The 26,810-nt window shown below is 39.2% G+C and overlaps 1 protein-coding gene across 20 annotated transcripts in view; it reads left to right on the plus strand.

Moving 5' to 3' along the window:
• Wdr47 (WD repeat domain 47) overlaps window positions 1–26,810 on the plus strand; it is a 54,497-nt gene that overhangs the window by 16,691 nt on the left and 10,996 nt on the right. For 8 of the 20 annotated variants that reach the window (XM_006502417.4, NM_181400.3, NM_001358054.1 and 5 more), the window contains exons 2-10: window positions 1,964–2,130; window positions 3,443–3,526; window positions 6,420–6,504; window positions 10,577–11,379; window positions 15,410–15,536; window positions 16,644–16,822; window positions 19,290–19,547; window positions 21,779–21,854; window positions 25,148–25,305. In XM_006502417.4, coding sequence (XP_006502480.1) covers window positions 1,973–2,130; window positions 3,443–3,526; window positions 6,420–6,504; window positions 10,577–11,379; window positions 15,410–15,536; window positions 16,644–16,822; window positions 19,290–19,547; window positions 21,779–21,854; window positions 25,148–25,305 — 1,928 coding nt within the window. In that variant the 5' untranslated portion in view covers window positions 1,964–1,972. Of the gene's footprint in view, window positions 1–1,963; window positions 2,131–3,442; window positions 3,527–6,419; window positions 6,526–10,576; window positions 11,380–15,409; window positions 15,537–16,643; window positions 16,823–19,289; window positions 19,548–21,778; window positions 21,855–25,147; window positions 25,306–26,810 lie in introns of all 20 variants that reach the window. The other 12 variants (XM_006502414.4, XM_006502415.4, XM_011240309.2 and 9 more) reach the window with 3 other exon arrangements.

The raw sequence follows: 26,810 nt of genomic DNA on the forward strand, positions 1-26,810 counted from the left end.
CCTTGAGGATGTATTTTTCATCCAAGAAAGTTCAGATTTCAACCAGAGACCCATTCTCACACCACAACTAGAGACAGGTTTTCCAGTAAATAGCACCCGCTCAGCGTTCACCATGGGAACCTACAACAAGCCTTCATTTTCACAGTAAATGCAGCAAAGAGAGACCCACCTTCATCTCTGTTCTTGTGATCTGTCAGGGGCCCGAGTGTTTCCTATGAGTATTAACATTCGAAAAATACAATTGCATATGACATATGCAAAATGAGAGCACTGATCTAATGATTTTTTAAAAAAAATATTTTTAAGCTATAAATCTTTTTACTTTCATAATGTATATATTTAGTTGTATCATTACAGATGTGTAGAAAAGCATTAGGAGGAATTTTATTTAACTATTTTCTATTGGAAACTATTTTTATATATTCTGGTCATGGTTTTTTCTCCCCCAACTCCTCCTCACCTCACCATCCATACGATTCCATACGTTCTTTCTCTCTCTTTTGAGAAAACAAACAGGCAAAATATGGATAAAACAGTGAAAGAATAAGTACAAGAAACAGACACACAAACAAAATCCATAAAACCACAAAATTGGAAACTATAATATACAAGCAAAAGACCAGTAAGATTTAAAAAAGTGCCCAAACAAAGCAATATGAGACAAAAATGTACAGAAATATCATTGAGTTTGTTTTGTGTTGGCATCTTCTGCTGGGCATGGACCTGCCGTTAAGTGTGGTTTATATACCCAATGAGGCTCTGTTGGACAAAACACATTTTTCCTCTGCCAGTGGTTGTCAGTTGGTGATAGCTTCTTGGTTAGGGATGGGAGCTCTTGGACAGACCCCGTGCATGCTGCCTGTGCATCCATGTGCATGTCAGTACTGTTCTTTTTTTGTTTGTTTATTTATCATATGTAAGTACACTGTAGTTGTCTTCAGACACACCAGAAGAGGGCGTCAGATCTCATTACGGATGGTTGTGAGCCACCATGTGGTTGCTGGGATTTGAACTCAAAACCTTTGGACTGCTGAGCCATCTCTCCAGCCCCCAGTACTGTTCTGTTATGGCTGGGGAAGACATTGTTTCTTTGGTGTCTTCCATCCCCTCTGGCTCTTAGAATCTTTCTGCTTCCTCTTCTGCATAGTTCACTGAGCCCTGCGGGAGGGGAAGGATGATGAAGTCATCGTCTATGGCTGAGTGTTTTAAACTCTCTCACTCTCTGTACACGGTCCAGCTGTGGGTCTCTGTGTTAGTTCCTATCTACTGCAAGAGGAAGCTTCTCTGCTGATGTCAGAGGGAGATACTGATCTACAGGTACAACAGAAGGTTGTTAGGATCCTGTTATTTTGTTGCTATGTTCCTTTGGCAGAACAAGTATTTCATTCCAATCCAATCTCAATGGAAGGAGTTTTAAAGTGTTGAACTATAATTGATATTACCACTATGACACTGATATTACCTAGTTGTATATTTCAGTTGAGCCTTATTTTACTCCAAACTGACTCACAAATGACCAACATTTGATCTACAGGCTACATGTTTTCAAGGATAGATATGAATTCAGCCCAGAACAAAATTATAAACTTACTTAGAATTATGAATTTTTTTGGTAACTTCACTGGGGAAGGGGAGGTGTTCTTGAGATGGGTGTTGTCGGTGACAGCATTGTGGCACAGTGTCTGAGTCTTAGGCATGCCTGATACTGTCACTGCTAGACTATTCTGAGGTACTTCAGACCTCAAAATTTAATGTCACTACTCCAGTGGGTATTTCTCACAGATTAGTACTTTTAAAACCATGAGCCATATTTTTAACACATTAAAGAATGACTCAGTTTTGATAGTTAATTTCACTGTGAAACAATGTACTAAACATTCCCAAGCAACATTCTCATTTCTAGGCGATTAAACTTCCTCATAAAACTACAGGACTAAGTTCTTCCTTGTTCCTATTTATTTAGGCTAGCAATATGACTGCTGAAGAAACGGTGAATGTGAAAGAGGTTGAGATCATTAAGCTGATTTTGGACTTCTTGAATTCAAAGAAGCTTCACATTAGTATGCTGGCGCTGGAGAAGGAAAGTGGAGTCATAAATGGCCTGTTTTCAGATGATATGCTCTTCCTGAGGTACGGTAACATCATTACTATGAGGCTTACAGGCAGCTCTTCCTAAGAAGAATATGGTAATATGCATAATATCTCATGAAATACTATAAGTATAATTAAATTTTTTTCATAATGGAATATTTGTAATGCACAGTAATATATGTACAGAATGTCTTTAGTAGTAACATGTGTAGTCTTCAGAGTTACAGCCTTAAGTATGGTATCAATTTAACAAGTACACAAGAAATCCAAGGCACTGGGAAGATCAAACATTTCTAAAATATGCACAAGGAGTGTATAGAAATGAATTCCATAAAATAAAGCATTTATTATAGAATATATTAATTATTAAAAGTAAAGAAAATTCACCACTACATAGAAACAACTGTGATTCTTACATTTATATATGTTGCATTTTTAAATTTTTTGTTTTAATTATATATATATGTGTGTGTGTGTGTGTGTGTGTGTGTGTGTGTGTGTGTGTGTGTGTGTTTTGTATATGCCTGGTACCTGTGGAAGCCAGAAGAGGGTCCCAGATGCCCTGGAACTAGAGTTAGAGATGATTGTGAGCGGTCACGTGGGTGCTAGGGGTTGAATCCAGGTCCTCTGGGAGAGCAGCCAGTGCTTTTAGCCACTGAACCATCTCTCCAGCCCCTTTTGTGTATATTTTTTTAAAATAGCAAAATTTTTCCAGACATTGTAGTATATGCCTTTAATCCCAGCATTTGAGTGGCAGAGGCAGGCAGAATTCCAGGCCAACCAGAACAACATATACAAAGCGATTCTGTCACACACACACACACACACACACACACACGTAATTTTGTTTCACAGGAATTCTCTGTGGTTACAAATAAATACCTTAAAACTTTCAATTTAGTCTCTTTCTTGTTTATTTGTTTGTTTTTTCAAGACAGGGTTTCGCTGTGTATCTCTGGCTGTCCTGGAACTCACTCTGTAGACCATGCTGGCCTCAAACTCAGAAATTCACTTGCCTCTGCCTCCCAAGTGCTGGGATTAAAGGTGTGCGCCACCATTGCCCGGCGTATCCTTTCTCCATTTTCAAGATTAAAACATCTCTTTATAAAACTACTATGACATATATTATGATTGGTTATTATTCTTTAAATTAAAATATTGGAAATCTTATGTTGATCCTTCTGCCCATCCATCCATTTTATAAATTTACTTTTATCATAGTTTCAAAATTGAGAAATTGTTATTGTAAAAGAACACTACTACTGTTTGAAGAGCCAGAGACGATCATCTCATTATTTGCTTTAATGTCTATTTTTGAATTGGTGAGCATTCTAGATTTTTCTTTATTTAGGCAGCTGATCCTGGATGGCCAATGGGATGAAGTTCTTCAGTTCATTCAGCCTCTAGAATGTATGGAGAAATTTGACAAAAAAAGGTAGGATTTTATTCTAAAGTCTTAGTGTTTTGTCATTGACAGAAACCTAGCAACAAAACAGAACAATCAATGCATGTCAAGTGCAGCCTTCCTATGAAACAGCACCCGCTGGATCCTGCTGTGTTAGAGCAGCCTGGTTACAGTTACAGTTCTTGGAAGTCTTTGTAAGTTCCATGAGCAGATCTACTCAGTCAGTAGTGTGTATGCAGACTTGTGCATATGAAGTAGTGAGGCGCATACTTCAGAGACATCTTTCTGCTGACTCTTGGCCTTTATTGCTCAATGAGCAGTCAATTGTAATTTGTGTCCTTATTCTCTTAGTGTAACCAATGTCCTTCCTCCACCCCTCCACTGGCTGCCTTTAAGTTTTATGCTTTATCATTGGTTTTTGGTAGTTTGATTATTGTCTTGGTTAGAGTTTTTTTTGCTGTGAAGAGACATCATGACTGAGACAACTCTTATAAAGGACAACATTTAATTGTGCTAGCTTACAGGTTCTGAGGTTCAGTCCATTATAATCATGGCAGGAAGCATGGCAGCATGCAAGCTAATGTGATGCTGGAGTTACTGAGAGTTCTAGATCTTCATCAAAAGGAAGCCAGGAGCAGACTGGCTCTTCTGCCCTAGGTGGAGCGTAAGCATATGACCTCAAATTCCACACCCACAGTGACACATTTACTCCAACAAGGCCCATACCTATGCCAGCAAGGACCCACCTCCTACTAGTGTCACTCCCTATGGGCCAAGATTCAAACACATGAGTCTATGGGTCTCTTCAGACCACTACAATTATGATATGCTTAAGTGTTTTTTAATTTCCTCACTTATTTGTTGGGGGGGGTAGCTGTGTGTTTATTCTTCCAATTTGAAATATTTTTGGCCATACTTCTTCAAAAGTATACCTCCCAGTGTATTTTCCTTCTGGGATATCATATAAAATTGAATTTGTCCACAGCACTGAGGACTTCACTTGTTTAGTTTTTTGTTTGTGGTTCTAGGGCTTGAACATAGGGGCTGCTGCATGCTTAACAAATGCTCTTGAATAAGCCACATCTGCAAGACCCTCCTCCCTTTTCTTTCTTTTCTCTTGAGACAGGGTCTCATTAGTCTCAGATTGGCCTCAAGCTTGATACTAGAGCATGACCTTGAACTTCTGATCCTCCTCCCTCCACCTCTGGGACACTTGGATTTATGTAGGTGTGTGCCCCAGACATAGTTAATAAAGTGTTGGTGTTTGTACATGCTGAGGGCACACTGCATCAGCTGAGCTTCCCGTCCTAATACCCCAACCTGAAAACAGTTTGTTCAGAGACAGTGTCTGGCTCTACAGAATTGACTGAACTTGGAATCTTCTGGCTTCCATATTCCAAATACTGAGGTTACAATATTTGCCACCACATCTTAATCTTTTTTAAAGCACATTTCCTTTATGTTTGTATGGATTATTTTTTATTGAATCTTCACTGAACTTTCTCTTAGCTACATAATAAGCATGAGATTTTAAATTTCAGATAGCATACATTTCAATTTCAATTTTTTTATTAGGCATGATGGTATATACTAGTCATCCTGGTGCTTAAAAGGCAGCGGTAGGAAGATCATGAGTCTGAGGTTTCCTGGGCTTAATAAAGAATTTCATATCAGCCTGTGCTATACATTGTGCCTAACTCAAAAGCTTTTGTCTTTTTAATTTTTCTCTGAGATATCTTTTCTTGCTGTTGTTGTTGGGTTTTTTGTGTGTGTATATGTCTTGCTCCCAAGATAGGGTTTCTCTGTGTAGCCCTGGCTGTCCTGGAACTCACTTTGTAGACCAGGCTGGCTTTGAACTCAGAAATCCCTGCCTCTGTCTCCCAAGTGCTGGTATTAAAGGCGTGCGCCACCACTGCCTGGCAAAAGTGTTGGCTTTTAATACATTTATTTTTATTATTTTAAATTATGTCTACATGTGGGTATGTCTGTGTGTGGGTATGTGCATGTGAGAGCAGGTGCCTGCAGACACCAGAGGTGTGCAGTCCCCTGGAGCCGGAGTTTGAGGCGGCCGTGAGCTGCCCTATGTGGTCCTGGGAACTGAACTTGGGCCTTCTGCTAGAGCAGCAAGCATTCTTAACCATGGAGCCATCTTTCCTAAAAGGGTTGATTTTTATTTAAGCAAGTAGTTAACTTGTGTAGTCCAAAATACAAATTTTGCTTTTTCTCTGGTAGATTGTAGTGAAATTTCTTCTTGTTTTTTTTTTTTTCCCTCCCCACCATTTTTCTGTTGTTTTCTCAGTGCCCCTTGGCATTTCTTTTTTGTCTTAACCATTTTGGGAAAATAGTTGTAAGTTCGGGCACTTGAATTTATACAGTACATTTGAATGCATCTCTCATCTCTTACCATGGTTCTTTTTTTCTTTTTCCTTTTTTTTGTTTTTTGTTTTGTTTCTTCACTCGTTTTCTGTCTGATCTAGCAGTATCAAACTAGGGTGGTAGAAACTTTTTCCTAAAGATTTATTTTTATTTTCAATTATGCTCATGCATGTGTGTCTGTGTGGGCATATGTGCATATGAGGCCAGAAAAGGGTTGGATCTTCAGGTGTGGTAGCAAGCACCTTTATCTGTGGCCCAATTTGACCAGTTTTAAAACAAAATGGCTAGCATGGTGCTCTGGCCCAATGATGGATGGACTGTGTGCCCGGCATGCGCAGAGCCCTGGGTTTGGTCTGCAGCCCTGCCCAGGACAGACTTGTGCTCCTGAAGCCTCTCTAGGCTGTGCCTTGTTATCATTCTTGCTGTGTAGCTCAGGTTGGCTCACGGGTGTCCTTATGCAGCCTCCTGAGTCTGGATTTATAGATGTACGCTTCCATGCCTGGTAGCATTCAGTTTTTTAATTATTTTAATGTTTCCTCTTTCACAGGTTTCGTTATATTATCCTGAAGCAGAAGTTTCTAGAAGCTTTGTGTGTTAACAATGCAATGTCTGCAGAAGATGAGCCCCAGCATGTAAGATTTTTATTCCTGAAGGTTTGCGCCCTAGTCTTGTTTTCAGCTATTTTATTTACTAAATCAGAAGATTATTATCATGGGTTTTTCTTTTCTTTTTTTTAAAGATTTATTCATTTATTATTTGTGAGTACACTGTAGCTGTCTTCAGACACGCCAGAAGAGGGCATCAGAGCTCATTACGGATGGTTGTGAGCCACCGTGTGGTTGCTGGGATTTGAACTCAGGACCCTCAGAAGAGCAGTCAGTGCTCTTAACCGCTGAGCCATCTCTCCAGCCCTATCATGGATTTTTCAAGGGTTTGTGAGCTATGATGAGGCAAGATCTGTAGTTTTGCAGACAGAGTACTTTTAATCTGTAATCTTTCTAAACTTATTCTCTGATTAAACCAAAGTGCTATGTGAATAACCCAAAGGTATATATTCTCCTTTAAGGTAAGTTAAACCAGGGCCTGTTAAACTTTTTCCTCTTTTTACACTGTTTTATCCTAGAAAAATTTATATGACCCTGGATTTATTGGTATTCAAAAAAAGAAAAAAACAAACAAAAAAACAAAAAAAAAGAATTTAGTGATCACAAATCTAAGGAATTTTATTTTAAAATGTTATACATATTGTTTTACCATACTGTTTATTAGCAATGAAAGCAAATTTACATGCTAATGAGATAGATATGTATATTTACCTAATATTTATGTATATTCATTTATTTGTATATGTATATATGCGAGGTATATGTCCCCCCTTGTGTGTGTGTGTGTGTGTGTGTGTGTGTGTGTGTGTGTACACATGGATGGAGTCCAGTTTGTCCTTATAGGCTGTCCTCCTTAGTTACTATCTGCCTTGTTTCTTTGAGACAAGGTCTGGGAAGGATTGCTGTTTTTTTTTATTTATTTAATTTTTTTTAGCAAGGCTGGCAGCCAGCAAGCCCCAGTGATCCTGTGTCCACCTACTTAATGCTGGGGTTATAGGCATGCTTGGTTTTTACATGGGTGCTAGAATCTTGGTCTTCTCATAAGCAGAGCAAATGTTCCTAACATTTGAATCCTCTCTCTGGCCTCACCTCTATATATTTATTGAAATTAATAAAAAATAGTATGTGTGTATGATTTGTATATGTGTGTGTGTGTGTGTGTGTGTGTGTGTGAGAGAGAGAGAGAGAGAGAGAGAGAGAGAGAGAATAAATGTATGCATGCTATACATATGGTATATGTATAGAGGTCAGAGGACATCTTGGGTGTCTGTCCTCACTTTTTAGCTTGTTGAGACAAAGTTTCTGTGTTGTTTGCGTCTTTATATGCCACACTAGCTGGTCTGTGAGCTTCCTAAGATTCTCCTGTGGCCACTTCCCATCTTTCTGTACCAGCCCTAGAATTATGAACATGTTGCAAACCTTTAGTGTGTTCTAGTTCAGTGGGTTCTAGGGATTCAAACCCAGTTTATTGTATTGCACAGCAAGTACTTTACCTACTCAGTCATCTCTCATGTCACTCTCTTCTTTTTTAAAGAAAGGGTTTCTGAGTTTGGTTCCTAACATCTACATGATGGCTCATGACCATCTGTAACTCTGGTTCCAGGTAATTCAGCACCATCTTCTGGCCTCCCAGGGCACTGGGTACACATAAGGTCGCATATATGTATGCAGGCAAAGCACTCCTGTACATAAAGGAAGGAAAGGGGGGGAAGAAAAGGCAGGCTTCCATGTAGCCTGGGTTGGCTTTGAGCTGGCTTAGAACAGGATGATATTGAGCTTCTGTAGCACCTGCCTGCCTCTGCCTCTGCCTCTGCCTCTGCCTCTGCCTCTGCCTCTGCCTCTGCCTCTGCCTCTGCCTCTGCCTCTGCCTCTGCCTCTGCCTCTGCCTCTGCCTCTGCCTCTGCCTCTGCCTCTGCCTCTGCCTCTGCCTCTGCCTCTGCCTCTGCCTCTGCCTCTGCCTCTGCCTCTGCCTCTGCCTCTGCCTCTGCCTCTGCCTCTGCCTCTGCCTCTGCCTCTGCCTCTGCCTCTGCCTCTGCCTCTGCCTCTGCCTCTGCCTCTGCCTCTGCCTCTGCCTCTGCCTCTGCCTCTGCCTCTGCCTCTGCCTCTGCCTCTGCCTCTGCCTCTGCCTCTGCCTCTGCCTCTGCCTCTGCCTCTGCCTCTGCCTCTGCCTCTGCCTCTGCCTCTGCCTCTGCCTCTGCCTCTGCCTCTGCCTCTGCCTCTGCCTCTGCCTCTGCCTCTGCCTCTGCCTCTGCCTCTGCCTCTGCCTCTGCCTCTGCCTCTGCCTCCTGATGCTCATTGTCATATAAAGGAGTAAACACTGGCTAGATATTTTATATTACAGGATAGAGCAAATCTTTAACTCAATGTTGGATCAAGTTTTAAATCTTTATCACTTATTTATTTTGTGTGTGGGGGGGGTCCATCACACACTTCAGGGTAAAAGTCCGTGGAGGATGGCAGAAAGCTTGCAGGAGTTGGTTCTCTCCTTCTGCCATCTGGGTCCCAGGGACCAAACTGAGGTCTTCAGAGTTGGTGGCAGGCAACTCTTTCTCTCGGCTGTCTTGCCAGCCCTTGGTCAGTATTTTTATTTTATAATTGTTAATGATGACAATACATTGCATAAATACATAATACAAAATGGCAGAAGTATGCTTAGGGTGATTTTAGAAATCATTGGAAATTTTGTTTTAATCTCAAAACAGAATTAATCAAAAGTTTTAAAATGAAACTCAAGCAAGCAACTCAAACATAAACTTTGAATTGAAATTCTTGAAGCAGAGTTGAGGTTTTTAAAATCTAAAGTAGATTTTAACCACCAAGGATTAAAACAGTGGTTTTCTACATTTATTTGTTTATTTGTGCTCTCTCTCTTTCTTTCTCACACACACACACATACACACACACACACACACACACACACACACACACACACACACACACACACTTGTGCCATTCACAAATGTAGAGATCAGAGGACAATTTGAGTCAGTTCTTGCCTTCAGCACGTGGATCCTGGGAATTAAACTCAATGTTGTCAGGTTTGGCAGCACGTACCTTACCCACTGAGCTCCACCCACAACAGATGAATTATGGGGAATTCAGAGCATAGCAAAACCAACGGATAATATTTTTTTCCCATGGTGAAGAAATTTTTACTAGATGATGTCACGAGTAGAAAAAACAGTAGAACAAGTTTTATTTAAAACTAAACTTGTTATTTTGAGTTTGTCACTAATTGATTCAGTTTGTATTTTCAGTTAGGCCCATATACTTAAATTCTATCAGCTGTGTCCAGACTTGTGACACTGGGACATGATATTGTCATCTACAGTGCTTACACTCAAGAACCACACAACTGAGTTGGAAGAAAAACACCTTAATGTTTACATTTTTGGATTGGGCCACATTCATAGCTAACCTGGGGCACATACTACTCCCAGGCCACAGGTTGTCATGCAGTCTGGGTATCTGACAGTATTTAGTATACACATTGTCGTCAGTCATCTCAGCTAAGCTTCTTTCTGCTCTTTCTACTGTTTTTGTAGTGTTTTGTAATATAGATGCTCCCTGGTGTGAACTTTGCATTTTATCCCTATATCTCTTAGAATTTATTCTAAGAGAAGTTGAGACTAAGAAAATGGCTCTTTTGCATTTGAGCTAAACTAAATAATGAAGTTTTTAAAACAAGCTATTGTCATCCTTCAGTTTTAACTCTCCTTGATTTGTGCATGAACTCTATGAACCCAGTGTTCATCAGACAGGAAGAGCTTGAGTTCCAGAGCAGCCCGGGCCACAGAGAGACCCTGTATCTAACTCTACTGACAAAGTGAAAGTCCATTAAAGAACACACATTTTCACAGAATTTAAGTCTGAATTAGAATGCTTTTTTTTTTTGGTAGGTAAAATTTTAATTTGGTAATTAGCTAATTTTTTCACTTTTAAGTTGTAAAAACATCAGCAGTTAAAAATTATTACACTGTACAAATTATGTGTATGTTCTCTGGCACCAACATCTATCTTTTATGCTCTCAGCTTTCATGTTTCATTTTAAGGTGATCATTTGCCTTGCACCGCTTTATAGTCATCCTTTGTTTTTCAGTTGGAATTTACCATGCAGGAAGCGGTGCAGTGTCTGCATGCTCTGGAGGAGTACTGCCCTTCTAAAGACGATTACAGCAAGCTATGTCTGCTCCTCACCTTGCCTCGTTTGACCAATCACGCTGAGTTTAAGGACTGGAATCCCAGCACTGCACGAGTTCACTGCTTTGAAGAGGTCTGTGTCATGGTTGCAGAGTTCATTCCTGCTGACAGGAAGCTAAGTGAGGCTGGTTTTAAAGCAAGTAACAATCGCTTATTCCAGCTCGTAATGAAGGGCCTACTTTATGAATGCTGCGTAGAATTTTGTCAGAGTAAAGCAACTGGTGAAGAAATTACAGAAAGTGAAGTCCTTCTTGGCATCGACCTGTTATGTGGCAACGGTTGTGACGATTTAGATCTAAGTTTATTGTCTTGGCTTCAGAATCTCCCTTCTTCAGTCTTTTCTTGTGCATTTGAACAGAAAATGCTTAATATTCATGTTGACAAACTTCTGAAGCCTACAAAAGCTGCATATGCTGATCTGTTGACTCCTCTTATCAGCAAACTGTCTCCCTACCCTTCATCTCCAATGAGAAGACCTCAGTCAGCTGATGCCTATATGACTCGCTCTCTCAATCCTGCTTTGGATGGCCTCACATGTGGGTTAACCAGTCATGATAAGAGGATCTCAGATCTTGGGAACAAAACTTCTCCAATGTCACACTCCTTTGCTAACTTCCACTATCCAGGGGTACAGAACCTCAGCAGAAGTCTCATGCTTGAGAATACAGAGTGTCACAGCATCTATGAAGAATCTCCTGAGCGGTAAGCATTTACTCCTAAAAACTAGGATGTCGTCACTGCCAAGTAATCTGTAGCGTGTGTGTGCAAATGATCTTGGTGTTCAGTACTTTGTAATTTTAAGAATTTAAGTTTATTTTCAAAGTTAGCTTATAAAGTAATGGGTTTAATAGTGACGTACATTTTTATACATATGTGTTATTATTACATTATTCTGATTTGTCTCCTTCACTGTGCTCCCCCATGCTCCTGTCAGCTTCTGACTGTATCTCCTCCTTCTCTCAATGTTTTTATGCACATGTGTTCCATTCCTTTTTTCTTCCTTTCCTTAAGATACCTTTCTTCCCTGTCATAATACCCTTTCTACTGTGATGACCTATACACACACCATAGACAGAAATATAATTCTAAGTATAGGTCCTCCATAGGGAAAATGTAGTGTTTGTCTTTCTGAGTTTGTCTTACTTCTTTTTTGTCAAGACAGGGTTCCTCTGTATAGTCTTGGATGTTCTGGAGCTAACTCTGTAGACCAGGCTGACTTTGAACTCACAAAGACCACCCTGCTTCTGCCTTCCAAGTGATGGGATTAAAGGCATGCACCACCACTGCCCAGCAAGTCTGGTTTATTTGATTTGACAATCATTTCTAGGTGTATCAATTTTCCTGTGGATGCCATGATTTCAATCCCATTGTATACTCTGACTTGCCAGGCAAGATGTGCCCACTGGTACACTAATGGCAGGACTATTTGGGGAACAAGCAACTGCTTTCAGACTAGATTCTGAGTCCCTCTCCATTGGAGGGAATGTATGCCTGGTACTGAGCCTAAGGCTGGAGAGGTTATAGGCCCTAGTGGAGAACATCTAATCAAAGTGCCTTCTAAATATTTGTATTTATACTCACAGAACAGTGCTGTTCTTATCCTGGGTCAGAAAAGTTTCTTTTAGCAGAGGTCGAAAGTTAATGTAGGGACTCACACATGGGCAAAGTAATGAGAATAAATGTTTGTCAAGTGCTTAGTCCTAAATGGAACATCAGTACCTGCTTCAAAGTCCAGGAAACACCACCAAAGGTGTGGGGGGGGTTGTTGAGTGCCGTGAAACACTGTTTTCTGGAAGTGGCATGACCATCCCAGTCACCAGCTCACAGCAGTCATGACCAGCTGTACAAAAACAACCAGATGTGGGAGTAAAAGGGGAACAGTTGAGGAGAAGCAAGTCATCAAGAGAGGGAAGGGAGAAGGAAGGTGATGGGGCGAGAATGATCACAGACAGTCTATATTTTTACATTATCAGTAGGAAAACACAAATGATCAGAAGCATATATTATAATGTACAAGAATAAATAAGATGTCCATAAAGCTCCACTGTGGGTATGTCCTACATTTTCTGTATCCGTTTGTTGTTGGTCATCCAGGTTTGTTCATTTTCTCTCTGTTGTGAATTGCACAGCTGTTTAGAAACATGGATGTGCAAGTGTCTCTACAATGTATTGACCTGCAGCTTTTGGGGACATACTCAGAGTAATATGGTTGGGTCATACAGTAGTTCTGTTTTTAGGTTTTTGAGAAACCTCCATCTTGATTTCCATGGAGGCTGCACAAGTTCCCAGTGAGTATGGGTTCTTTCTCCACATCCTTGCCAGCTTTAGTTATCGTATATTCTTCTATTGATAACTGGCTGTGAGGTGGAACTTCAAAGCAGTTTTAATTTTTATTTCCCTAATGACTAAGGTCGTTGAACATTTTGCATAATACTTATTGGCTATTTGTATTTCTCATTTTGAGAATCATCTGTTCAGTCATTAGCTCATTTATTGATTTGGTGAGGTTTTTCTCTTTGGTGTTCAATTTTTTTTAGTTCTTGGTCTATGCTAAGTATTATTTTATTTTATTTTATTTATTTATTTTTTTTTGAGACAGGGTTTCTCTGTGTAGCCTTGGCTGTCGTGGAACTCACTTTGTAGACCAGGCTGGCCTCGAACTCAGAAATCCTCCTGCCTCTGCCTCCCAAGTGCTGGGATCAAAGGTGTGCACCATCACCGCCCGGCTACTAAGTATTGTTTGATGTATGGTTGGCAGAGCTTTTCCCAGGCAGTATGCTCAGCAGAAGCCTTTTACTTTCATGTAATATCATTCTTGCAGTTCTTGGGATTATTTTCTGTGCTTTTGGAGTCCTCTCAGAAAGTCTCTGCTTCTGTGTATGGTTCAGTGTAGGCAAGGTTATCATAGTTGTTAGTAACTCACAGCAGTCTGAGAATGTGTGCATCTTCCACATGCACACATACTTAGGTAGTCAGAAGGACAAGCTCCTAAGTAGAGGGTGCCTTTGGGACAGTGGCAGTCTAACTTTATCTTCCTGATCCCCATATCCTTATATACTCTTCCAGGAGAGGTGAGTACTTTATAACTAAATTCTTTAAAGTGGAATGTCATTTAACTAATATAGTTGTTTCCATGGTGTTTTGTAGCAATAGGTAAATCTCTGTAAATGTTTGGTATTCATCATCAGATAACGTTTTCCTTTTTTCCTTCCTTCCTTTACTATTTATTTATTTGTTTGTTTGTTTGTTTATTTATTTGAGACAAGGTATGTAGCCTTGGCTGGCCTGGAGCTCACTGTGTGAAGCAGGCTGCCCTTAAACTCATAGCCTGCCTCTGCCCCGTAAGTGCTGGGATTAGGGGTGTGCATCACCACACCTGGGTTACTGTTAACATTTTTGAGATTTATGAAAAGCAGAAGCTGTTAGTGTTTTAAAAGAATATTAGGAACAACTTGATAAAAAGAAAACCCTATTGCTTATGCCATTAAAAAGATCATTTATTAAAAACGTGGGAAGACCGGGTGTTGTGGCACACGCCTTTAATCCCAGCACTCAGGAGGCAGAGGAAGACGGATTTCTGAGTTCGAGGCCAACCTGGTCTACAGAGTGAGTTCCAGGACAGCCAGGGCTACACAGAGAAACCCTGCCTTGAAAAACAAAAACAAAAACAAAACAAAAAAGTGGGAAGATAGGCCAGGCATGATGGTATAGTATACATCTTATACATCTTTAATCCCAGCACTTGGGAGGCAGAGGCAGGTGGACCTCTTGAATTCAAGGCCAACCTAGTCTACATAGTGAGTTTCAGGATAGCCAGGGCTATATAGAGAAAGACTATCTCAAAAAATTTAAAAAAAAATCGAGTAATTTAAAAAAGTAGAAAGATATGATTTACTTTTAACTTCAGTATATATAAGTCAAATAAAGTCTCTTAATAAAATTTAAAGTCTTAAAACTCTGTAGAAGCATATGAGAGGGAAAAAAATAAATATTTGAATAACAAAATCATAATTCATATTGCATAAAGAGACCATGAGTATTAAATCTCTCAGCCTATTCAGTTTGTAGATGATTCTGGGCCACAAGAATGGAAATGAATTTCCTGAAAACACAGATTTAGACTAGAGATCCTGCTTTCTGAGTAAATGTATGTTCTACACACCTGCAGCTGCAGTGTGGGGGGCTGAGGATCCGTGCAGTTCACACCTGCATCTGCAGTGTGAGGGGGCTGAGGATCCCTGCAGTTCACACCTGCAGCTGCAGTGTGGGGGGCTGAGGATCCTGGCAGTACACACCTGCAGCTGCAGTATGAGGGGGCTGAGGATCTGGGCAGTTCACACCTCCAGCTGCAGTGTGGGGGGCTGAGGATCCAGGCAGTTCACACCTCCAGCTGCAGTGTGAGGGGGCTGAGGATCCAGGCAATTCACAACTGCAGCTGCAGTGTGAGGGGGCCGAGGATCCATCCCTGCAGTACACACCTGCAGCTGCAGTGTGAGGGGGCTGAGGCTCTCTTTAGCTCAGGAGTTTGATGGCACCTGTCGCAAAAGCAAACACCTTCTCTCTAAGCATGTTCTATATTTTGAATCTACTTTCTATAGTTAAAAGAATAAAGACATTTATTTTTTTAAATAATTAATAAGCACTAAATCCTCAATATTCTTTTTTAATGCAAGAATAATTCTTCTAAATGTATTTTTTCCACTCACGTCTGTTTTTTTCTACTTTTTGGAAGAAGTGATACGCCTGTTGAGGCCCAGCAGCCTGTGAGCAGTGAAGCCATGTGCCAGGGGTCAGGGTTAGAAAAAGAGCCTGCAAATGGAGCACAGAACCCAGTTCCAGCTAAACAAGAAAAAAATGAGGTAATATTTATTGGATGCCATGTTTTCAAAGTTATACTCTTTGTAAAAATTAATAGAATTGGATAAATTTTAAAAGATTTTTAATATTTTGGAGTAGTACAAAGATTTTAGATATTCTTATTGGATCATTTTCTAGCTTCTCCCCAGAGAATTTATAGTATGTTTAGCTGTCATCAAGCATTTTGTAACTTTTAAGTAGAGGAATTTATAAAAAAAAATCTGCAATGCCACATATTGGCATTGCATGACTTAAATAATTGAATTTGCATTAAATATGGCTAATTTTCATTTTAAAGGCATGTACTATATAATAAACAAATTTTATAATATAGAGCAATACTTTTATCTAAACCCTAAGGCTCCATTTTTATGTTTCTGACAGGAAATAGATTATACATTTTCGACTTGAAGAGGTGTTACATGTGATTTTTTTTCCTTTTTTTAAAAAAATTATGTGTGTGTGTGAGATGTATGCAAGTGCACATGCCACAGTGCATATGTGTAGGTCAGAGGAGAATCTGTGGGAGACAGTTCTCTTCAGAATCAAGCTCAGCTTGTCAGGCTTATATGGGAGCTACCTTTATCCACTTGTCTGTCTCTCCAGCCCCTAAATGATTGTTTCAGTGAATGAATGGGAAATACTGAGACTGAAGATGAATTTAAAATTAGCTATTACTCATGAAAGCATATTTTAGCCCAGGTTTTGGGCAAATATGTTTCTATCTATAGAAACCTATTATATGCTCAGTATTAAATATGTTTAATAAGGTTAATATTTTCGCTAAATAGTAATACAGTCTTTAAAAAGGTATCTAATTTAAGTAATACCAAATTTATCATTATCTCCATGTATATTCCCTCACTATTACTGTCAGCTTGCATGTTTACTTTGAGCTAGTCAGGAATGGCCAGTAAGCAGTCATTTCAGTCAGAGTAAAGCACAGGGACCCGCCATCGGGGACGGTTAAGATGTTGATGCTATGCTATTTTTCATAGAGTAATGTGATTTTTAAATTGTTCTAATTGTAATTTTATTCAGCATTATGAAAAACCATAATTCAGTAATGGTCTGTTCAACAATATGTATTATTTTCTAATATTTTTAAGCTTCGAGATTCCACTGAACAATTTCAGGAATATTACAGGCAAAGACTGCGGTACCAGCAGCACCTAGAACAGAAGGAGCAACAGCGGCAGATGTACCAGCAGATGTTACTTGAAGGAGGCGTGAACCAAGAGGATGGTCCTGATCAGCAGCAGAATCTTACTGAACAATTCCTTAATAGGTCTGCTGTCTGCCTCTGTAAATAAGAGATTTGTTTAAAGCTGTCCGAAGAGCACAGTGAGGGCTAGGGCTGGAGAGGTGGCTCGCCATTAAGATTACATGATGCTTCTTAGGGAAGATCCAGGTTCAGTTACCACCACGCACATAGTGGTACGCAAAGCTCCTAACCACCTGCAACTCTTCTTTTGGCCTCTTTGAGCATCAAGTAAACACAGGGTGCACATATGTACATGTAGGAAAACATTCATGTGTATGAAATAAATCTTTTTAAACATGCAGTATCTGCTACTTTTCATGTAGTTTGGAATTTTCAAGATTTTAGAAATTTTTTGTAATGTAAAATTACATACTGTCTTTAAGTTATAAACCTATTTTTGTCTTTCTACCCTGAGTAGCTACAGCTGCAGTGTGGTGGTTCAGCTCATGGCTGGAAGCTGTGGGCTAGGGGTATCCCATTTTTACCCAAGGTAGATGAGGATATAGGAGAAGTTACTGTTTCTTTTCTGTTTAAATTCTAACATTTTATGTGCTAGTGTTTTGTCTCTGTGCCTGTCTGTGTGCCAGAGCATGACTAGTGGTCACAGAGCCTGGAAGAAGCCATTGGATCCCCTGGGTCTGGAGTTACAGACAGTTGTGAGATACCATATAGGTGCTGGGAATTGAACCCAGGCCTTCTGGAAGAACAGCCAGTGAGGAGAGCCAATTCCTCTATGTTGTCTTCTGGCCTCCACAAGCATGCTGAAGCATATGCACACACACCCTTAGTTATTAATTAGTAATTAATTAATTTTGCTTTTAAAAAAAAGGACAGGGTTTCTCTATAAAGTCCTGGCTATTTTGGAACTCACTCTGTAGACCAGGCTGTTCTTGAACTCACAGAGATCTGCCTGCTTCTACTCCCTGAGTGTTGGGACTAAAGGTGTGTGTGCCACCACCACCTAGCACGATCAAATTCTAAGTCCACAGGATATTAAGGTCTATATTGTGTGTACTTGTCCTGTGTGCACATGACTTGCACATCAATTTTTGTTATTCTCTTAATAATACTGCACCAAAATTTTACATTCTTGATTGTGTGCTCAGTATTATACTTGGCACCAGTGATTGGGCGCTTAAAGGTCTATTCTGTCTAGCCTTCATCCTACCCTACTTCAAGAGACTGGGCTATAGAATGAGACCCAGTCTCAGAGAGAGAGAGAGAGAGAGAGAGAGAGAGAGAGAGAGGAGAGGGAGGGGGAGAGAGGGAGGGGAGGGGAGGGGGAGAGAAGAGGGGGAGAGGGAGAGGAGAGAGGAGAGGAAAAAGACTCTAAAATGACAATCAGACTGATGTGAGCATTTTGAAGTCTCTTTACACTTAATGTCCAGATTTACTTAGGTCTTTTGGGGGGGGGCATATCACAGGATTAATGTTTCACAAACATTTTCAGAAATTCTTTCTAATTAAATTTGTACCTAATACATAGTTAATAAATATTGACTTTCTCCTGATTTTTGTTATACTATTGTTTTGGCTTTTGAGTTGTCTCTGTGTACTTCAGGTTAGCCTCAGCCTTGCAAGTACTGGCATGATGATAGGCATTTGTTAGTATGCCTGTCTTTTGTAAAAGACTTTAAAAACCAAATACACATACAATGGTTAGTAAGGGAAGTGAAAAAGCACAATGAATTACCATATTTCAGTAATCATACCAATTGTGTTAGTCTTCTTTTATGTTGACTCTTGACTGAAGCGTGATCCTGGGTCAGTGCTAGACCTAAGCACTTTTTGATGATCTCACTGTGCAGGCTAGGCTGGTCTTCTCCTGCCTTAGCACCGCTCACGATGGATTACAGATACACACCATCAAGGCATCCTAGATCTAAGAGAGCCTAGTACCATCTTCTTTGTGCCTCCCATAAGCCTGAGCTTCTGAGGAGTCAGGCTATGCAGATAGAAGGATTGTTTAGAGAGAAATATTGAGGGCACATTTTTTAGTACGTTCTCTCTCCAGTGCCCCGTGAGAGTGGCAAATGATAGTTAAAGGATGAGTGAATGAATACAGACCTGAGTAATAGGCTACCTCTAGACATTTGTGGTCTGCTCTCATCATCCATGTCTTGACATGTTGACAGGATGTTTCTAGAGATAAATGAAATGAAGACAGCTTATTTTGTTAGAGGAAAATTTGATACCTTGATATTTTTATTGACAATATTTGGAAATTATGATTTTTTTTAAATTCAAAGCATCACATATGCTAAGCAACAACCACCAAACCTGTCTCCTTTACAGTGTGATACTGTGGGAAAATTTGGATTATCTTTTTTAGTATCTTGGTTATGTCTTCAGTTGATGATGAGTATTTTTTTATGAAAAAATTTCCCCTTGATTATATATATTCACAAGTTTGACTTTTCAAGCTTTAGACATATCATGAATGTTTTAAAGTACATTTTTGAAAAAACACTTGCGTTGTTCACTTCTATAGGTCTATTCAGAAGCTTGGCGAATTAAATATTGGAATGGATAGTCTTGGTAATGAGGTGCCAGTGCTCAACCAGCAATGCAGCGGGAGCAAAAACAATGGATCAAATAATTCCTCTGTGACTAGTTTCAGTACACCACCCCAAGATTCCAGTCAGAGGTTAATACATGATACTGCCAATATTCACACAAGCACTCCTCGTAATCCTGGATCAACGAATCACATCCCTTTTCATGAAGACTCACCTTGTGGAAGCCAGAAGTAAGTACTTGACTATAAAACCTGAAATATTAACTTCTTACTGTAGTGATAGGAACATAAACTTCAACTTTGCTTTGGAGCCTTCCGGAATTGAGGGCTGCTCCCAATTTCTCTCTGACCTGCCTTCGTTTGTCTGTTTTCATCTCTTTATAGTCATCTTTCCTGTCTGGTGTCTTTTGCTTCCTCACCAGTACCAGGACAGTTGTACCCTGAGGCTTACTGAGTCTTTAGTGTTAGACTTTATTTTGATTTTTATCCCTGTACCTTTGACATTCAACAGATAATTTCACAGAATTTTAGGGGACAAGAGGGTGTTTTTACAGCACGTTAGAGTGATTATAGGAAGACAATTCTGGCAACCGTGAAGAGCATTATAGCAGCTAAAGACTTTGCATATTCATGTTTTCACTAGTTAGAGCATTTTTATCTTCCTGTCACTAGTAAACAGGGGTTAATTTATGCAGTGAGAAGTGTCAAGAGGTGTTTTCTTGCACCACCATAAAATACTTCTCAGGTGTGGTTAATTTAGAAATGTCTAATTTCCTTTTGAGACTTGTGTACTTGTAGGAATTCGCCTTGTAATTAATGTCATATTCTACTTTTGTAACTAGGATACTGGATCCCAGGCTGTTACACAAATGTCTATGAGTAGAGACAGGAGCTAAATCTTAAAGTTAAGCTTTATTCAGAGGGCCTGTGATCCAAGAAGACAGCAAGTTAATACCCTGACCTCTGTATGCACAGCATTGCACACACCTATGCACGCACACACACAAATAAATGTAAAAAACAAAACTCTCTCAGTATTTTAAAAAGCATCCAGTGAGTTGTTGTCTTCTTTCTCTCTGGGACATGACTGGCGCCAGCATCGTTCTTGCTTTTACTTACTGACTTTAAGCCATTTAAAAAACAGACAACAAAACAGGCCTAGAAAATTCTGGGACTTTCCTCATCTTCCTGGGGTCTTCTTTTCCTGTGTTGGATCCCTGTCTGTAGGATCTCATGTAGTTCTTTGAAAAGGGATATGTGCCGGGCGTGGTGGCGCATGCCTTTAATCCCAGCAGAAGCAGGCGGATTTCTGAGTTCAAGGCCAGCCTGCTCTACAAAGTGAGTTCCAGGACAACCAGGGTTATACAGAGAAACCCTGTCTTGAAAAACCAAAAAAAAAAAAAAAAAAAAAAAAAAAAAGAAAAGGGATATGTGTCAGAAGTAGTTTCTTAGACCCTGTATATCTGCCAGTGTCTGCTGTATTTCAGTGTCGGTATAGATTTGGGATCATTTCTCAGTATTTAAAGTCCTGCAACATGATATTCCGGTTTCAGAACTCTTATGAAGAAATCCAATGTCGTTTTGATTCTTGATCCTTTGTGAAAGGCCTGTTGCTTTTTCTACTCTGAAATTTTTAGGTGGTTTTCTTTCCTGATATTCTGTAATTTCATTCTGTCAGATCCTCCATGGACCTCCTAAAACTAGAAACTTAAGTTTTAGCAGGTTAGAAAAAGGGTGTAGTTATTTCCTCACCTCTGGTCTCTACTGACCCCCCACCCCCGTGTGATGTTCCCATTTTCTAAAAATTTACTTTAAAAAAGCACTCCATTTTTTTTTTCTGATCTGAAATCCTTGTGTCTATAAAGAGTGTAATTATGGTTTTAGACGTGGGCTTTGTTCTATGAAGTGCTGCTCTTTCCTCGCTTCCTTCGGTGTCTCCCTTTTATGAGAAGCGCTTTTGCTTCTTTGTGTTTGGAAGCCTCTGGCTGTCTGTAATTCCTGAGGAGTTTTCTTAAGTAATTAGAAAATAGCTGCATGTGCTGGCAACTTGTCTGTCCTTGGCCTCACAAAAAACAGATTAAATAGACACACTGTTCTATGAAGTGAAAACTCAGTTTCAGTTATTGTTTTCTCCAGATAATTTTCCTAAAGAGCAATCTCCAGGCTTGTGCCTGGGGTAGGATTAATAGGCGTTATAGACAGGACTGTGGGACAAGCCGAGGAAAAGTTCTCCCTCCTTCCTATACAATGTAGAGACTTGACCCTCTTTTCTTACCTTCTCTCTACATCTCTCCTTTGTATCACCAAATCCAGGGCCCTTAAGTGGCTCCATATAGTAGCTTTGAATGGAGTTATTCAAGATTGTTTGCTAAGAGAAAAAAAAATAAAGATTGAAAGGTTAAGTTAACTTAGTTTCTGCTTCTAGTTTCACAGTAAGCTTTATTTGAATGTCTATCCCACAGCTCATCAGAACATTCTGTCATTAAGCCATCACCTGGAGATTCTTCAGGAAATCTATCAAGGTCAAAAGGGGAAGAGGTAATGTTTTTGAGAAGTTTCTGTTTGTATATGTTGCAAAGGAAAAAAAAATGTCTTTTGTGAGACAGGGTCTCACTGTGTGTGTAGCTCTGGTTGACATGGAGCCTGGCCTCAAAGCCCCAGAGATCAGCCTGCATCTGCCCCCAGCACTAAGATTAAAGGTGTGTGCCACTACCATCCTGCTGCAAAAATTCTTCCTTCAAAAAAACTATAGAAATGGTCATTGTTAATCTCAAAATAGTTGGATAGAGCTCATGGAACTACACGTTAGAGTGATTATAGGAAGACAATTCTGGCAACCGTGAAGAGCATTATAGCAGCTAAAGACTTTGCATATTCATGTTTTCACTAGTTAGAGCATTTTTATCTTCCTGTCACTAGTAAACAGGGGTTAATTTATGCAGTGAGAAGTGTCAAGAGGTGTTTTCTTGCACCACCATAAAATACTTCTCAGGTGTGGTTAATTTCCTTTTGAGATGTGTACTTGTAGGAATCAGCCTTATAATTTGCCTTCAAAAACACATCTTGGGATCAATTGGGATGGCTGGGTCAGTGGGGACCAGTGCTCACCACCAAACCTGATAAACTGAGCGCAGCCCCCAGGACCCACATGGTAGAAATAGAGTACTGACTGCCAGATGTTGTCTTTTGACTTCCATGTGCATATGTGCACCGCCCCCCCCAATAATAGTTAAATGAAAACACAGTTGTAGATAATTCATATTAATGACCTAGGTGACCTTGAATTTTCAAGCTGAGACTACTACTCTCTGAACTTATAGTGGCTTTGTTGAGATTATATTGGTATTTCTACTGGGCCTTTCATCTCAGTATGTTGTGTGCTCTGGAATCAGACATTTTTTTTTTCTTACTAGAATATTCTATCTTGTTTTCTCCAGCTCAAAATGTAACCCCATAAATAAAGATATGTTTTCAGATGTCTGTAGAGGTCAAACAGGAAATAAATTAATAGTGTCCACCATTTTCATAAGTATTCAGGAATATTTGTTCCTTGTACAAAGAAATGGAAAGCACTGGTGTTTCCAGTTTCTTAAGAAAAGCTAGTATCTGCCGGGTGTGGTGGCGCACACCTTAAATCCCAGCACTCGGGAGGCAGAGGCAGGCGGATTTCTGAGTTCGAGGCCAGCCTGGTCTACAAAATGAGTTCCAGGACAGCCAGGGCTATACAGAGAAACCCGGTCTCAAAAAAACAAAAACAAAAAACAAAAAACAAAAGAAAGAAAACCTAGTATCTGTATTTTTATATGCAGTCTCCTATTATGCAAATAACTACATTTTTTTAAAAAAATTAAAACATTGCAGTACAAGTAAAACCAACTTATGTTACTTGTGCTATTAAAAAAAATCTCTTCGTATTAGTGTTCAGAAGGGTAATTAATCAACCATCCATCCCTCTCCTTTCTCTCTGTTTTTAAAGATTTATTTATTTTATGTATATGAGTACACTGTCAATCTCTTCAGACACACTATTTGATCCCATTACAGATGGCTGTGAGCCACCATGTGGTTACTGGGATTTGAACTCAGGACCTTTGGAAGAGCAGTCAGTGCTCTTAATCATTGAGCCATCTCTTCAGTCCCCTCTCCTTTTTATCTTACTTCCCCCATACTATTTACATACATTTACATGTCTCTTTCCTCTACATGGTTTTGGAGCTCATATAAATAACAATTCAGTTAGATAAGAAAAATACATATTAAACGTATATTGTATAAATACATATCTATACACATATTTAGACACATCCCTTGCTTCCCTAAGGAGAGCCCATTGTTGGTATGCATAAAAGCTTGGGTAGTAAGAGTCTGTGAACTGGTCATTGTGATTTTTGAGTTCTCAGGCTGTGTCCAGAGCTGAAACAATTTGCATTTTTGCAAACCTGACATTGATCTTTCCCAAAGACAAGATTACATTAAGGCTGTCAGCCATGCTATCTGTAGACCCCTGTTTGTCCAGGCAGTCCTGCTCAAGTTAGCAGTGCTGTTTTAAAGGACATTGAGCAAGAGCTCTGTGAGTCTTTGTATAAAATTGCTTCAACTCACTTCTCTGAGAGTGTGTGGACAGAGACTGACACTTTAAGTAAACATGAAACTCAAATATTTTTATTAAAATCACTTTCATAATTTTAAAAGGCCATTCTACAATTCAGTGTGAAATAATGAGATACTAATTGCCATAAGCTGTCTGATTTTAATTGTAATTGTATCAAATTAATAATAGCCTTTTATATTTCTTCTTCTTCTTTTCTTCCCGAGAGAGCAGTCTGTGTTGCCCGCTTTCATCTAGAACTACTTCTCCTGCCTCAGTTTCAACTAGCAGCCCATGAATTTCCTATTAAAACACAAATGAAGCTCTGTTGTTGTTGTTGTTGTTAAAACTATGTATATGAGTTCCCCCTTGAAAGTTAAAGAAAGCTTAAGATGGGAATATACATTCTAATGTTATAATTATTTTAATTTCAGTGTTTATTTATGTGCATGGGTGTTTTGTCTGCATTTATATATGTGCACCATGTTGTGCCAGGTGTCCACAGAGCCCAGTAAAGGAGCTGGATTTATAAATGTGTGGTTGATTGGAATTGAACTGAGGTCCTCTGGGAGAGCAGCCAGTGCTCTTAACTGTTGTTTATGAGTGTTGTGCATTCAGTACAATCTTATGTCTGTGAGCCACCATGTGGTTCCTGGGAATTAAACTCAGGACCTCTACAAGACCAGCCTGTGCTCTTAACTGCTGAGCCATCTCTCCACCACTCCCCACCCCCAATCTTATTTCTGTCACATTTATATATTTTATCTGTAACATTCTTATATTCCAGTTAAATGATGCACAGCAAAAATAGTAAGACTCATTACAGATTGAGAATATATATACATATTTTTTCAAGGCAGTACTTCATGTTCTGTGTGTATGTATATAATCACATATATGACTGGTGTCTGAGGAGGTCAGATGGCATGAGTTCCTCGGAACTGGAGTTATCATGATGTTGAGCTGCTGTGTGGATGCTAAGAATTGAACTTAGGTCCTCTACAAGAGCAACAAATACTCTTACCTGCCGAGCTTTCTCTCCAGACCCCATATTTTGTTTTTATCTGACTTTGGTTTAAAATTACTAACATTATAGTTAATTGGACTTGTCACTTAAAAGATTATTAGTAGCTACTATGAAATTATCAAACAGGTATAATATGGTAATTGATTTAAAGTGGAATAAAGGTAACTCAAGCTTGTTTTTTCCATATAATGACTTTTATATTTGTTCTTTCCATAGGATGACAAGTCGAAAAAGCAGTTTGTTTGTATTAATACCCTAGAAGACACACAGGCTGTTAGAGCCGTGGCGTTTCATCCAAGTGGTAGTTTATATGCTGTTGGTTCAAATTCAAAAACTCTGAGAGTGTGTGCCTATCCAGAAAAAATGGATGCAAGGTGAGAGCAGCTGTCTGTGTTCTGCTGCCTTGTTCTGCAGTTGGCTCTGTTGACTGCCTCTGAGTCGCCATTTACTAATGTTCACTTCTTCCTTTCCTTCTGTTAAACTTTATTAATCAGTGCCTAGGACAATATCCATCATTAGTAATTTATTCATTTTCCTATAAAATATTTCTGAGTATGCCATTTTGCATCAGAAAGTCTTTATTATGTCTAAAACGTTTATATCTACAGAGTTCTTATAGTCCATCTAAATGATGCAAGACAAAAACTAGATCATGGCTCATTACAGATTGAGAAAATCCACATTTTTTTCTTTTGAGGTAGCATTTTACTTGTAGCATTGATTGGCCTTAAGACCTAGATTCTTCTGCCTTTTTTTCCTTTGCAAGTACATGCCATCATAACCTGAATTACATTTCTTATAGTTTCAGAGGAGTTATGGTTAAATTATAGTAATTACTGATATTGGGCATTTTTAAACCTACAAAAATTAAAATTTTATTTGGTTAACTTAACAATGGTTTTACTATCTTGTTCTAGCAACAGAGGAAACCTCAACAAGGCATGGAAATGGTAATATTCATTAGTTATAGTTCAGTAGTGATATAGTATTTACCTATGGTGCATAAGACACTCGACTAGGTTCAGTCCCCAGCAAAGTAAAAAATATATTTTTTGTTTTAGATATAACTTCACAGGAATCTAGATAGGATCTTTGTGATAAGGTACTATTTTTGTCTTTTTGTTGTTTATTATTAAATGTCTGCTATGAGTAAAGTCGCATTAGAGCAAAGAGTTTTTTCCAGAGGACCTGGGTTTGAGCCCCAGTGCCCACATGGTGGCTTATAACCTTCTGTAACTCCAGGAGAGCCAGTGTCAGGTACAGACATACATACAGTCAGAGCATTCATACACATGAAATACATTTTTTTTAAAAAAGTATTATAACGATTATGACTACTGGATGTGATGGCACACACCTTTAATCCCAGCATTGAGAAGGCAGAGGCAGGTGGATTCTGTGAGTTTGAGGCCAGCCTGGTCTGTAAAAGGAGTTCAGGACTCTGTTACACAGAAAAACCCTGCCTCAAAAAAAAAAAAAAAAAAAAAAACCAAAAAAAACAAAAACAAAAAACAACAACAAAAAAAAAAAAACCCAGAATATAAAAAAGATTATGAGCTATTTGGTAAAATTTTGTGACTAGAGAAATAAGACTGTATTAGTATTCTAGAAACCACAGGGCCTGTTAGAACAGTTGCTTCTTATTCAAGTGGTAGCTTATATACTGCTGGTTTAAATTAAAGAAAAAGTCTGAGAGTATGCCTATTTAGAAACAATTCATTTTCATACTAAAGGAAAGATACCCAAGCAAATAAGCTATAGAAGGCTTTAAAAGTATTAACAGGTACTATGCAGCATATTATGTTGGCTTTTTAAGCAAAGTTTTAAATGTACTGCTTAGTTTTAGAATTTCATGCATGCATATAATGTATTTTGATCA

The sequence above is a fragment of the Mus musculus genome, chromosome 3 (genome assembly GCF_000001635.26).
Source record: "Mus musculus strain C57BL/6J chromosome 3, GRCm38.p6 C57BL/6J".
Classification (NCBI taxonomy): Eukaryota; Metazoa; Chordata; class Mammalia; order Rodentia; family Muridae; genus Mus; species Mus musculus.